Source organism: Nerophis lumbriciformis, linkage group LG15, assembly GCF_033978685.3.
Source record: "Nerophis lumbriciformis linkage group LG15, RoL_Nlum_v2.1, whole genome shotgun sequence".
In the NCBI taxonomy this organism is placed as follows: Eukaryota; Metazoa; Chordata; class Actinopteri; order Syngnathiformes; family Syngnathidae; genus Nerophis; species Nerophis lumbriciformis.
In genome coordinates, this window is record NC_084562.2 from 9659889 (window position 1) to 9674572 (window position 14684).

The 14684-nt window shown below is 39.8% G+C and overlaps 1 protein-coding gene across 7 annotated transcripts in view; it reads left to right on the forward strand.

Moving 5' to 3' along the window:
- The window catches only part of myo9aa (myosin IXAa), a 256934-nt gene that overhangs the window by 208701 nt on the left and 33549 nt on the right, over positions 1-14684 (forward strand). For all 7 annotated transcript variants that reach the window (XM_061974888.2, XM_061974889.2, XM_061974893.2 and 4 more), the window contains 4 exons: positions 2905-3027; positions 4893-5042; positions 7374-7684; positions 9583-11166. In XM_061974888.2, coding sequence (XP_061830872.2) covers positions 2905-3027; positions 4893-5042; positions 7374-7684; positions 9583-11166 — 2168 coding nt within the window. The remainder of the gene's footprint in view (positions 1-2904; positions 3028-4892; positions 5043-7373; positions 7685-9582; positions 11167-14684) is intronic.

Genomic DNA, 14684 nt, shown 5'->3' on the forward strand with positions numbered 1-14684 from the left:
CTGTGTTATGGGCCGCGGCGGTACTCAAGTGTAATTACACTTTTCCACCACTCATGGCAGCAGTGACAATCTCAAACAAACAGAAGAACTCTGGAGCGAAAGTCAGAAAAGTTTCTCAAGTGCAAAAATTATGACTAACGTTGTCAAGCCGTATTTTCCTTTGCACTTAAATTTTATTGTCAGTTTAGTTAAGAAAAATATTCATTATCAATTCAGTTTATTTACTTTAGCACAAAATGTTCAATATTTTCAGTTCGGCAGTATATTTGATTCGTACTTATTTACCTCATCAGCCTGACCTAAGCCCAAGGTTTATGTTAAATAAATAATACTATTTGTGATTAACACTTGGTTTCATATCATTTGACAAGGTTGGAAATTGTAAGTAGGTTACTTACAGTATAATTATTGTATACCATTAAATTTAAAATTAAGATTAGTGATTCAGAGTTAACATTTGAGTTGGCCCCTCTGCAGTGGAAAAAGTTGGGCTCTGGGGTCAATAAGGTTAAGAACGCCTTGTTTAACACATGTATTCAACATTGTAACAACATTCATAAGTCAGAAAAGACAAATATCATCATAGGTCCCTTTTAAGTAAAGTTATTTTATTTCAGCGAGTCCTCATGGTTGTATCACTCATATTTGGCCAAAGTTCTGAAAAAAATACATTGGAAACATCTTACTAGTAATCAACAATGTTTTATGATTACATAAAGGAGTCCTATCCTACATTTCCATGTTTTCAGACTTCTGTGTATGTTTCAAATATTCATTAGTGGTTTTCAACAGGGGTCCTGCGGGGGTGTCGTGAAATTCTTGGCTGATTAGACTTACTTTTATTCTATTTAACTGTATATATTTATAGTATATACTGTGTGTATATGTATATATACATATCTATAGTATTTTATTGATTCCTTCAGGAGAGTTCCCTCAGGAAAATTAAAAATATATACACACATCCATCCATCCATTTTCTACCGCTTATTCCCTTTGGGGTCGCGGGGGTCACTGGAGCCTATCTCAGCTACAATCGGGCGGAAGGCGGGGTACACCCTGGACAAGTCGCCACCTCATCGCAGGGGCAACACAGATAGACAGACAACATTCACACTCACATTCACACACTAGGGCCAATTTAGTGTTGCCAATCAACCTATCCCCCATGTCTTTGGAGGTGGGAGGAAGCCGGAGGGAACCCACGCAGTCACGGGGAGAACATGCAAACTCCATTCAGAAAGATCCCGAGCCCGGGATTGAACCCAAGATTACTCAGGACTTTCGTATTGTGAGGCAGATGCACTAACCCCTCTTCTACCGTGCTGCCCCTATATACACACATATATACATATATTAACATCCATCCATCCATTCATTTTCTACCACTTGTACCTTTCGAGGTCGCGAGCTGCATTCGGGCGGAAGGTGGGGTGCACCCTAGACAAGTCGCCACCTCATTGCAGAGCCAACACAGACATATATATTTATTTTTATATATATACCTACAGTATACATATATTTGTGTATGTATATGTATATCTATATATATAGATATACATACTCATACACACACACACAAATATGTATATATATATATGTATGTGTGTGTGTGTGTGTGTGTGTGTGTGTGTGTGTATGCATTTATATTAGTGTATTTATAGTTTGGACACATTTAAATGTCTTTAAACACACATTAACATTGATCCAACACACTGTAGTGAACAGACAAGGACACAGTTGACTGAATAGGTCACAATACACTTTGATGCTTAGTTCAGTCGTTCTTAACCTTGTTGGAGGTACCGAACCCCACCAGTTTCATATGCGCATTCACCGAACCCTCCTTTTTTTTCAAATTCAAGACAAAGTTATTATATGTTTTTGGTAACACTTTAGGATGGGGAACATATTCTAAGTAACAAAGACTTAATTTAGAGTTTTTTGGACACTAGGGGAACATATTCTAAGTAACAAAGACTGATTTAGAGTTATTTGGTTAGGGTTAGAGGGTTTGGGACAGGGTTAGAGGGTTAGGGTTATATTAAGTCCATGCCGAATAAGGCATTAATAAGTACTTAATGACTAGTTAAGAGCCAATATGTTACTAATTTGCATGTTAATAAGCAACTAATTAATGGTGAATATGTTCCCCATACTAAAGTGTTACCATGTTTTTTTTACTGGTTCACAAAATGAACCGTGCATGAACATCACCTTGTTCAAACAACAAAACCAACACTGCATAAACTCACAACAAATTACACACCTGCAAATCAGTCTGACTTCTGCTGTTGCCGTATCCGTAATACGCCGATAGGGAGAAGATTTTATTTACACGATGAGTCGGGTGTGTCTTGACCTCCGCCGAACCCCTAAGCCCGACTCACCGAACCCCTAGGGTTCCATCGAACCCAGGTGAAGAACCACTGGCTTAGTTAGTCCAGAGTTTGGCGGCACGGCTTTTAAAAGGAACCAAAAAAGGGAGCACTTCACCCCAATGCTTGCCTACCTACTTTGGCTGTTTTATTTAAAAACAATTTTTTACTATTTGCTGATGATCATTAGCACGTAACCGGTTGAGAGGGTGTAGCTCTATACAGCTCTAAGAGGTGGTAGGGCACAGTGTTAGAAGCCAGGAGCCAACACTAGACCCTGGCCAATCACAACAATGTAGATAAATCAAGTGTTTTAGGGGAATAATGCACATTTACCTTGTACTCAAACTAGAGTATTTTATATATAAAAAAAAAGAAAAAAGAAAACTGCTATTGTACCCCCGCTAGAATCCTATATCAGTGTAAAAACTCCTACCTGACATGAGCATCTGGGGCTCCTTTAACATTCTGACAACAGATTGGTTGTTATTAAAAAAGTGTTCTCCATTCTTTGTGTCCCCATTAGGATTTTGTGCATCACTTCTCTGTGCTGCTCCCAGAGAGCACTACTACTGCCAGGGAGGCCATCCAGCACTGGCTGGACCAGCTGGATCTGGCGCCAGATGGCTACCAAGTTGGCAAGACTATGGTATGTGTTACTTTGTTACTTCATTGTGAAATCACAAATAAATAAATTCACGGCTTCGGTGAAATTAAAAAATATTTAAAGATAGAGATGGGACATATAGTTTATGGGATACATTTAATTTACAGCAGCCTTGTGTTAAAACAACTTGTAAAAAGTATGTGTATATTAGTTTGGAGGGTGACCTAAAATGCTAACATGAAAACAAGAGACATTAATGTATTTCCCATTAAGAAACAACATACCCCAATCTAAACTTACACAAACACATTACTGTCCGAACAACTACCGTATTTTTCGGAGAATAAGTCGCTCCGGAGTATAAGTCGCATATATAAAGAAGGAAAAAAACATATATAAGTCGCACTGGAGTATAAGTCGCATTTTTTGGGGAAATGTATTTGATAAAACCCAACACCAAGAATAGACATTTGAAAGGCAATTTAAAATAAATAAAGAATAGTGAACAACAGGCTGAATAAGTGTACGTTATATGAGGCATAAATAACCAACTGAGAACGTGCCTGGTATGTTAACGTAACATATTATGGTAAGAGTCATTCAAATAACTATAACTTATAGAACATGCTATACATTTACCAAACAATCTGTCACTCCTAATTGCTAAATCCCATGAAATCTTATACGTCTAGTCTCTTACGTGAATGAGCTAAATAATATTATTTGATATTTTACGGTAATGTGTTGATAATTTCACACATAAGTCGCTCCTGAGTATAAGTCGCACCCCCGGCCAAACTATGACAAAAACTGCGACTTATAGTCCGAAAAATACGGTAAGTTATTCAATTGTGCACATTGAACCCACAGTCAGTCACAAATCAGTCTTAGCCTGGGCCCCTGGAGGGGGAGTCCAGACTGAAGCCAAGGAAAAAAAACTCATAGCCATAGCACTCATAAACATGTGCGTAAGAGGGAAACATCAAAGAACACAAAGGACATTAAAGACATTAAAAGAGCAGAGCTGATGCAACCAATGTTCCCTCTAATTTTTCATGTGTCTGAGCAAACACAAACACTCCCTGAGCATTCAGTGGAGCACATGTGAGCATGATTTTGAATAAAAATAATCTAAAACTGGTGAAGTTAAATGGAAAATAACTTTATAGTATAATCACTGGATACATATAACAATTTAATTAATTTTTTTTTCTTTTTACATTTTTTTTCTTTCCTAGATGGCAGGTGAGGCCCCGCCTCACCTGCCTCTAGTGACCGCACGTCACTGATAAAGATATATTATATTATATCTATAACATATATACAATATGTACCAATGACCATGTACAATATTACAGTATATACATCTTGGGAAAAAAAAACAAAAAAAACATGACATCTCATTTGTGATCATTGCTACAATGAAAGTTGAACATAAAGTGTGGCAATGCAGGTGTTATACATTTAGTTGTTGCATTATTTAACAAGTAGATGGATAATACTATGCTTGTGTGTCAATAATCCTGCCATGCCCGTTGTGCCTTCTCGGGGTGTGGATGTTGCCATCACAGAAACAAATGCTGATTTAGTCCCTAATGTATCGCTCGGCCCATTAAATTACATGCACCTAAAGGAAATACGGTTGAGTGTAATATTACTCCAGTCAATGTGAGGATGTAATGAAGACTGTCCCATATTTGGAGTCTTCTACATGAATGAGGGTCCATGCCTTTGGGATGCTGTCTATATAATTAGAAGTTCATACCTGACATTTTTGTGGCCATGTGTCAGAGATGTCTGATGTGTGTGTACGTGTGCTTCTCATCGGAGGAGTGTGGGTTTATATCGCCCGACCTTGGTCTCCATTAAGCCAACGTTACCTGGTTCTGACTGCATGGTCCTCACAGGTGTTTCTGCGTGAGTCAGAGCGTCAGCAGCTGCAGGCCTTCCTCCACGGTGAAGTTCTCCGGCTCATCGTCATGCTGCAGCAGAGGTTCAGATCCCGACTGGAGAGGAAGCAGTTTGTCAGGATGAGAGAAGCGGCAATTTGCATCCAGGTACACTTCTTTCTGCTTTATTCCTTTCCTCTCTGCGGCCCTTAAATAGTCTGTTTTATTGTATTTTTTTCCAACATCTGCGTCTGTAACAATGCTTTATTTTCAAGAATATTGTTGATATCAAGATATTTATTTAAGCTTTTGAAAAAATCACTCAAAAGTTGAAAATACAAGTTTTTATTTACGTTTGTTTGTTCATCCGGATGCAACGTGACAAATAATTACTTTTAAAGTTGTGTACCTTGTAAAGTAAAATAATAATAGTTTGCTTGCAGTTTGAATGGAACTACATTTCTATAAATAAATTTAAAAAGTACTAACTAGTTGAAGAATAAAAGTTAGGATTGCTGATAAGTGATGGCCAGACAAGGTCACAATAACATGGAGGCCAATAATCACATTGATAGGGACACACAATGATTTGTATGCCAATTTAAAAAATGTCAAGCGATATGTGTAATTGATTGATTATGAAGAAGTTTTTGCTTATTCTATATTCAACACTTATTTATGAACCGTTTCTATCCAATTGTTTTGTTCCAGTATTTACTCATCCATCCATCCATTTTCTCCCGCTTATTCCCTTTTGGGGTCGCGGGGGGCGCTGGAGCCTATCTCAGCTACATTCATCTTTAATTTTACTTATTTATTCTGTTTAATTCTGTAATGTTATTCTCACTGAATATTTGTTTAATCATTATCGTTCAACATTTTCAACTTTTTGCCTTTATAGCTGCACTAGCCATGTTCCCATATTTCGTTCTGAGCAGTGTTGATTTCGACAGCAGCTTTTTGATTTTGTTTTAGTCAGTCTTTTGACAAAAATGTAATTTACTGTAGTTTTAGTCATATTTCAATCATCTGAATTGATTTAATTTTAGTTTAGTTTTAAAACTACAGTACATATTCTTCACTAAAATATAAAGTGTTAGATTATTTACATACACAAAGTTGTGTAAATAAACTGTTGGCAATTAGGAATGCATAACTTAAATAAATTATCTTTTAACTATGACATTCAATAACTTTGTAACTTTTTTTTGTTCCATCATTAAAATGTAATGTGTACATTTTATCATGTCGGTCTACTATTTCTTTAGCCAATTATCCATCCATCCATCCATTTTCTACCGCTTGTCCCTTTCGGGGTCACGGGGGGTGCTGGAGCCTATCTCATGACCAAACAAAAATATCACTGATCTATAGTTTGATTTAAAAAAAACACACACTCTCAACGCCAGTGAAAAGTGCATGTAAATATGTGTGCATGGTTATAGTCATATTAAGAAGCAAACTAGTTTTATTCTATATTATGTATAACTACACAGGATGTACACAATTGGCGTCTTGGCCACTCTACCATTTAAATACAGCAACCAGTGTTATAAATTTATAATGTGTGTGTGTGTGTGTGTGTGTGTGTGTGTGTGTGTGTGTGTGTGTGTGTGTGTGTGTGTGTATATATATATATATCCATCAATCCATTTTCTACCGCTTGTCCCTTTTTGGGGTCGCGGGGGGTGCTGTAGCCTATCTCAGCTGCATTCGGGCGGAAGGCGGGGTACACCCTGGACAAGTCGCCACCTCATCACAGGGCCAACACAGCACATTTATATATATATATATATATATGTATATATATATATGTATATATATATATATATCCATCCATCCATCCATCCATTTTCTACCGCTTATTCCCTTCGGGGTCGTGGGGGGCGCTGGAGCCTATCTCAGCTACAATCGGGCGGAAGGCGGGGTACACCCTGGACAAGTCGCCACCTCATCGCAGGGCCAACACAGATATAGATATATAGATATATATATATATATATATATATATATATATATATATATATATATATATATATCCATCCATCCATCCAGCCATCCATTTTCTACCGCTTATCCCCTTCGGGGTCGCGGGGGCGCTGGAGCCTATCTCAGCTACAATCGGGCGGAAGGCGGTGTACACCCTGGACAAGTCGCCATCTCATCGCAGGGCCAACACAGATATATATATATATATATATATATATATATATATATATATATATATATATATATAACATACACGTCTTTCTTTGTGTTTTAGCTTGAAAAATTAGAATTGCTTATTAAATTGGCCATGGTCTACTACAAAAGTTTTTTTTCTCGTTTTTATTTGTTGACTAAATTCCCAGTTAATTTTGTCATTGTTTTAGTCAATGTGCATTTGTTTTGATTTGTTAACCTATTTTAGTCAACAAAATAAACACTGCTTTTTAGTTTTATCTGCTTTTTTATGTATTTTTCGCATGACTATTTTCCTTATTTTCTTTCCACTTTTAGAGATGGTGGCGGTTGTACCGACCCACAGAAAACGTGGAAAACCAAATAGACCAGAACACCCATCAGGAGGCAGCACTGTGCCTGCAGACCCACTGGAGGGGCTACCGTGAACGTCAGAAGTTTAGGTTGTGGAAAGAGGCGGCACTGGTCCTTCAGAGGGCATGGCGACTGTGGCTCTGCCGGCGCTGCACGGCAACTCTGGTCATTCAGACAGCCTGGCGCTGTCATCGAGCCAGAGAAGCCTATTTGCGTCTTTATGCTGCTGTGGTGCAACTACAGGCTTTAGGCCGAGGCTACCTGGCCCGAGAAGGGTAAGCAATACTCCATTTGATTATTTATACTATCGCTCTGCTTTGTTTCCAGTGTTTTGTAATAGTTTAAGCAACATACCAAAAATAACATTGTTGAAAAGGCAGTATAATGTTTGCAAAAGTTTTCTGGTGTACCGTAAATCCGGACTATAAGGCACAACTTTTTTTCCCCCACACTTTGAATCTTGTGGTGTATACAATGCTGTAGCAAATTTCTGGATTTTTTTCCAGGTTAACGAGCTTCACATGCTGCCAATACATTTTTTTTAATTAAAACAAAAACAAAATTAAAACATCCTGGATCAGAAAATTACACAAAAAAAATAGAATATGCAATTTTGGGAGAAAATGCGTCTGAATGCTGAAATGCTAACTTGCTAACAGTTATAATAGGTCAAGTACCAAGTTAAATGGCTATTAAGCTTGCACATGTAAAATTAGCTTAAACAGTTAGAATGCTAGCACGTTAACGTTAGCTTCTGTCAAGTACCACGTTAAATGACTCTAGGGCATTTGCCTGCAAAATTGACAAAAAATGTTAGCACGTTAATGTTATCATGCTAACAGTTAGCATGTGTCAAGTACCAAGTTATATGAGTCTGAAGTGTTCAGCTGCAAAGTTGGTTAAAAAATTTAGCATGCCAAAGTTAGTAATGCTGCCTGGGAATTCAGCCAATCAGAGGCCACGATACTGAACAGCACACTTGAATTGGTTTTGTCTCATGTAGTGGCCAATCCTACTGTAATATTGGTATTTTTGCTTCATTCAGCAATTGTTATGCTTCAAAAGGCTTAATTTATGTCAAATGTATGTTTTGTTAACAATAACACAAAGCTAAGATGTCGGTGTTATGTTTAGCTAGCTTTGCATATACTAAAGTACATTGGTTTGCTTGTAGCATTTTTAATGTACAAAATGAATCAAAGTGGCACTTTATTTATGCGGGCCTTGCTGCAAAAAGTTTGGACACCCCTGCATTAGACCAATGAAATTGCTGAACGGGCCACGGTGGAATTAAAATGTTTACTAGTGTGTGAATGCGACTGTGAATGTTGTCTATCTGTGTTGGCTCTGCGATGAGGTAGCGACTTGTCCAGGGTGTACCCCGCCTTCCGCCCGATTGTAGCTGAGATAGGCTCCAGCGACCCCCCCGCGACCCCAAAAGGGACAAGCGGTAGAAAATGGATGGATGGGATGGATTAAATCAGACGCACTGATACAATCATTCAGTCAGCCATTTAGCGTGTTATGGACTCACCGTCATCAGGGTGAAGACACGACGAAATGCATACAATACAGCTTTCAAGTTGAAGGCGATCGGTCCGGCTATCGATAAAGGAAACGACACGTAAATCAACTGTCACTTCCGGTTTTCGAATTTCTGGACGCCACAAGCTCATATGCGAATTTGCCTTGAGACGAAAGGGAAAACGAGGCTGACAAAATTTCAAAAAAAGCAATTTTGAGTCTTTTCGTCGACACCAAAGAAGGCGACTTCAGTTGTTTCAGAGGGCAGAAGGAGGATGAAGAGAGTGCTCAATGACTTTTTGGGTAAGCTACTGTGTGTTGTTACATTTGTGCGCCTGTGTAAAGAATATATGTTTCAAAACTTGCGGCTTACAAACAGTGCGGCCTATGTATGTACAAAACAGAATTTGTCCACAAATTAAATGGGTGCGGCTTATATTTAGCTCTATAGCCCGGAAATTACGGTACTTGATCATTTCTTCAGCATGTCAACAACCAATCTCAGTATGAACAAGATCTCATAAGACAAAGCAGGTGTACAATACGCTTACGAGCCAATAAAATGAATTTTTTTTGTTCAAATTGTTAGTATAAACTGATACTGTATCTTTGACTTTAAACCACGCTAATGCCCATTTTTTATCACCAGTTTCAAAGTATTGAGAGAACAGAAGCTTATGGAGAGGACAGAGCTACAGGAGAAGCTGCTTCAGCGACAGAATGGACAGGTGGACTTTTTGCCAGAAGACGACGCCCCTGAGCGAGTCACGGGTGTGGATCCCCGCACCTGTGAAGACCCTTTTTGTGAAGAAGGTGAAAGTACACTCAGTATTCTCAGCAGCATTGATGGGGAGTTGAAGGAGGAAGGCACCTCAGAGGCACCTCCCTTCGTCGCCACCTCCGCAGTGGTGGTCCGAGAGAAGATCAGAGCTGCAGATGAGCTCAGTCAGAAAGCCACTCGGGCCAAGAGGGAGAGCCGGCGAATGCGAGAGCTCGAACAAGCCAAATTCAGCCTGGAGCTCCTGAAAGTCCGTTCCACCTGTAGTGGAAACTCCCCTCCTTCTGAAGAAATGTGCTCGTCTGTTGAACTGGTAACGACTCCTCCTCTCTGTTCACCACAAGGCACTCCTGACAGCCAGAGCTCCAAAGGCAGTTTTGAGCTTTTAAGTATTGAAGATGCTCCCAAAGCTACAGAGGAGGTGACGGACAGTGACGACCTGTGCTCTCCTACTGGTTCAGTCACGCTGCCAGAGTCAAGTATAGAGGCTCTCTCCTTAAACCCAAAGACAGAAGATCTGAACGGGGTGCGGACTTCAGAGCCTGCACTCTCCTCCACACATCCGCCCAAACTCCAAAACTACCTCCCGACCTTCTACGTCCCTTCTTGTGAAAGCAGCACTGCCGCTTCCTGTCTTCCTCCTGGGGAGCCAGTACAAAACACAGAGATCGTTGTCTCCACAACTACGACAATCAAACCTCTCAAGGAACGGCATGACTCAACACGTCGGCCAGTAGTGGTGCTCATCAGTATGCAGAAAGAAACTCCATTAAGCGAAGAGCTGAGCGAGCTGGTCAAGATTCATGACTTGAGACAAGCCCCGGCTTCTCTGCCTCGTGCCCTCCCTCAAGCTGACCAAGTGGTCTTGGAGAAGCTGGCGCGGCTTAATGAAGAGAAGAAGGCGAGGCAGCGTAATCAGCAACAGCAGAATGAGAGGGAGATGATGGAGCAGATAAGACAACAGAAAGAAGCGCTGGAACGTCAGCGTCTTTTCTTTGCTCAGTTTGAGAAAGATATGTTTGAGAAACAGAGAGGAGAGGCTCTGCAGAAGATTCAGCAGAGCCGACATGGTGGACCTGCTGCCTCCAGTAGAACACCCAGACCCAACTCTCTGTTCATTGAGAGAACATCCGGGCCAGTTCCTCATGGCAGAACGCAGTCGGATTCCTCAGTAACATCGGTACACTCCCCAAAAGCGGGGCGTACTCACAGCAGTGCCCCTAAAGCCCAGGTATTTCCTCCTCCACCTGCTACTGCCCACATAGAACGGCGTAAGGAAAGCAAACCTGTTCCTGAAGGTTGGGCCCCCAAACTCACCCTTGAGTCAAAAGATGGCGCGACCAGAGTACGAGCAGCTTCCAAGAAGGTGCAACGCAGTCAAGACTCGACAGTTGGTCTGTCAGGCAAGCCAGGAAACATATTCTTCTCACCCAAGGACAAAGTAACCTTTGTCAAGTGAGTATTCGATTATGAAACCGTTTTTCATTGGGTGTTATTTAATAAATTAGGTAAATGTGTTTGGGTTTAAAGGGGAACTTTCCGTTTTCTGTGCAAACTGTGAAAAACTGCTGGTAAGAGGCGGCTAACAATGCAGGTAATGGGGTTACGATCAATTCTGCCTATAGCTGGGTTGCATATGACATAATATCTGTTTATCTTCTTCGCGGCTTAATTCACACGATGGTCAAGCAGCTTGAGCGTAGCAATAAAACAAGTGAGTGTAGAGTTTGAGCAGAAAATGCCGTATTGCTGTTCTGTTCATTGATTTCAAAGAGCACGTTGCAACGGTTGCGTTTGTTGCTACAGTCTCAAAGTTCAAATTAGAACATCACTAGGATGCCGACTTCTAGGGCTGGTGGATTCAGAATAATCCTCACTACTCGGATAGAAAATGCTTACTAGTAATGTTGACCGTTTTATGCTGCATTCCAATTGTTGATAGTTGTATAGTATCAAGTTGGTAGCTTGGGGCCGGGCTTGGTGCAACAACTTTCTACTATACAGGTGAGATACATGATTTATGAGCTGATATTAACTTTCCTAACTCAAAGGCATACAGAAGCAGCACAAGCTCCTTCTTCCTTATTTTATGGCAGGTTGCAACCAACAATTTTAGCAGCCCAAGCTAGCTAGTAACTGGCTACCTGCTAGTGGTCCAAGGAACATTGTGAGCAAAGTGTTGTCAACAAATGCTAAGAAAGTAGTTCCTCTGTGTTAGCGTCAATAATAAGAACGTCCCTTTTGCTTGGTTGTTAGAATGTTGTTGCTGTTTTTTGGCGGAGTAAATAAATGATAAATGGGTTGTACTTGTATAGCGCTTTTCTATCTTCAAGGTACTCAAAGCGCTTTGACACTACTTCCACATTTACCCATTCACACACACATTCACACACTGATGGAGGGAGCTGCCATGCAAGGCGCTAACCAGCACCCATCAGGAGCAAGGGTGAAGTGTCTTGCTCAGGACACAACAGACATGACGAGGTGGGGATTGAACCAGGGACCCTCGAGTCGCGCACGGCCACTCTTCCACTGCGCCACGCCGCCCAAGTAGCTATAGTTGTGGTCAAAAGATTACATACACTTGTAAAGAACATAATGTCATGGCTGTCTTGAGTTTCCAATCATTTCTACAACTCTTATTTTTTTGTGATAGTGATTGGAGCACATACTTGTTGGTCTCAAAAAACATTCATACAGTTGTTGTTTTTTTTTAATGAATTTATTATGGGTCTACTGAAAATTATATCACATGGACACAGATAAGACCTTCTGGAGGAAAGTTTGGTGGTCAATGAAACAAAAATTTAGCTGTTTGGCCACAATGCCCAGCAATATGTTTGGAGGAGAAAATGTGAGGCCTTTAATCCCAGGAACACCACACCTACCGTCAAGCATGGTGGTGGTAGTATTATGCTCTGGGCCTGTTTTGCTGCCAATGGAACTAGTGCTTTACAGAGAGTAAATGGGACAATGAAAAAGGAGGATTACCTTCAAATTCTTCAGGACAACCTAAAATCATCAGCCCGGAGGTTGGGTCTTGGGCGCAGTTGGACAGGACCATGACCCCAAACACACGTCAAAAGTGGTAAAGGAATGGCTAAATCAGGCGAGAATTAAGGTTTGAGAATGGCCTTCCCAAAGTCCTGACTTAAACATGTGGACAATGCTGAAGAAACAAGTCCATGTCAGAAAACCAACAAATTTAGCTGAACTGCACCACTTTTGTCAAAAAGTCAGCTAGAATTTTTGTGGATGGCTACCAAAAGCGCCTTATTGCAATGAAACTTGCCAAGGGACATGTAACCAAATATTAACATTGCTGTATGTATACTTTTGACCCAGCAGATTTGGTCACATTTTCAGTAGACCCATAATAAATTCATAAAAGAACCAAACTTCATGAATGTTTTTTTGTGACCAACAAGTATGTGCTCCAATCACTCTATCACAAAAAAATAAGAGTTGTAGAAATGATTGGAAACTCAAGACAGCCATGACATTATGTTCTTTACAAGTGTATGTAAACTTTTGACCACGACTGTAATTCCCATTAACTGCATTGTTAGCTGCCTCGTACTGGCAGTTTTTCACTGTTACGATCGCGCAGAAAAAGGAAAGACGTGTGTTCTTGTCTCAAATAGCGATTGTGGATTATGGGAAAAATTCCTAGAAAAAAGAGACTTTAGACTTCCTTTTTATTGTCATTCAAATTTTAACTTTACAGTACAGATAAGAACGACATTTCGTTACATTAGCTCATGGTAGTGCAGGATAAAAAAAGCAATAAGGTGCATATATAAATAGATAAATAGGTTACTGATGTAGTTCCCCTTTAAGAAAATGGTAAACCGAGGAATGGGGCAGGACACTATACGCTTGTGCTTGCTTCTGTTCCTTTTGGCACGCTGTTTTATTTCATTTTTGTCATTTTCCTATTCTCTGTTCCCCTGGTGTCATTAATATATCAGTAGTATGGGCCTATTTTTTGCTTGAATCTATCTAAATGGAAAATATTTTATTTTATTTATGTCAAAATTAATGTCAACTCATATGATTAATCACAAAAAAATGATTGAGTTAATCATGTACACACTTAGCGTAGTCATGCAATTTATCTTGACTGTACAAGCTCTTTTACCTGTAGTTTTTTGTACTTTTACCTGTAGTTTTTTGTTTAGTAGGCTCTGATTTTCAAACATCTTTAATTTAAAAATTCCTAAACCAAGCTGACATGACATTGACAGGCAGCTGCCGCTTGAGCAGTGGTCCGCGAGCTTTACTATCAAAAGAGCTTTATGGACTCACCTTCCACATAAGAAAAATAGTCTTTTCGAATTCCACTCTTTTTTTTTTTTTTTGTCTTCCGATATTTTTCTTTTTGAGACATATTCATGGTTAGCTTGCTGTGATGGTGGCACAGTCAAGAAGCTGCTCATCCAATCACCAGTCAGGACTCAGCCTGTGTACACATTCACGGCCTTACAGACAGCTTGAAATGACATAACTCTTTAATAAAAAAAAAAAAAGCTCTCATCTTAGGGCTCTGCAAAGGTAGCCACAACAAGGAAGCTAAAAGGGCCACATGTGGTTCTAGAGCAGGGGTGTCAAACGTAAGGCCCGAGGCCCGGATCAGGCCCGCGAACAGGTTTTATCCGGCCTGTGGGATGAGTTGACTGAGTATAAAAATTTACCTGAAATTGTTGGATGAAAGAAACTGCTGTTCTAAATGTGTCCACTGGATGTCAATATAGCAATTATTTGTATCTTTGTAGATGATGCTACATATGTACAAAATAAACCACATGATGTTAGTATGTCAGTTGAGGAAAATGATCAAACTATGTAAATAACATCCTGTAATTTGATTTTGATATAATTGTTTTATCTTGATTGATTGAAAATCAACACCAATGAGTTGACTGATGAACATTATCACATAATTTATTCGGAAAATATAAATAGTGAAAAAT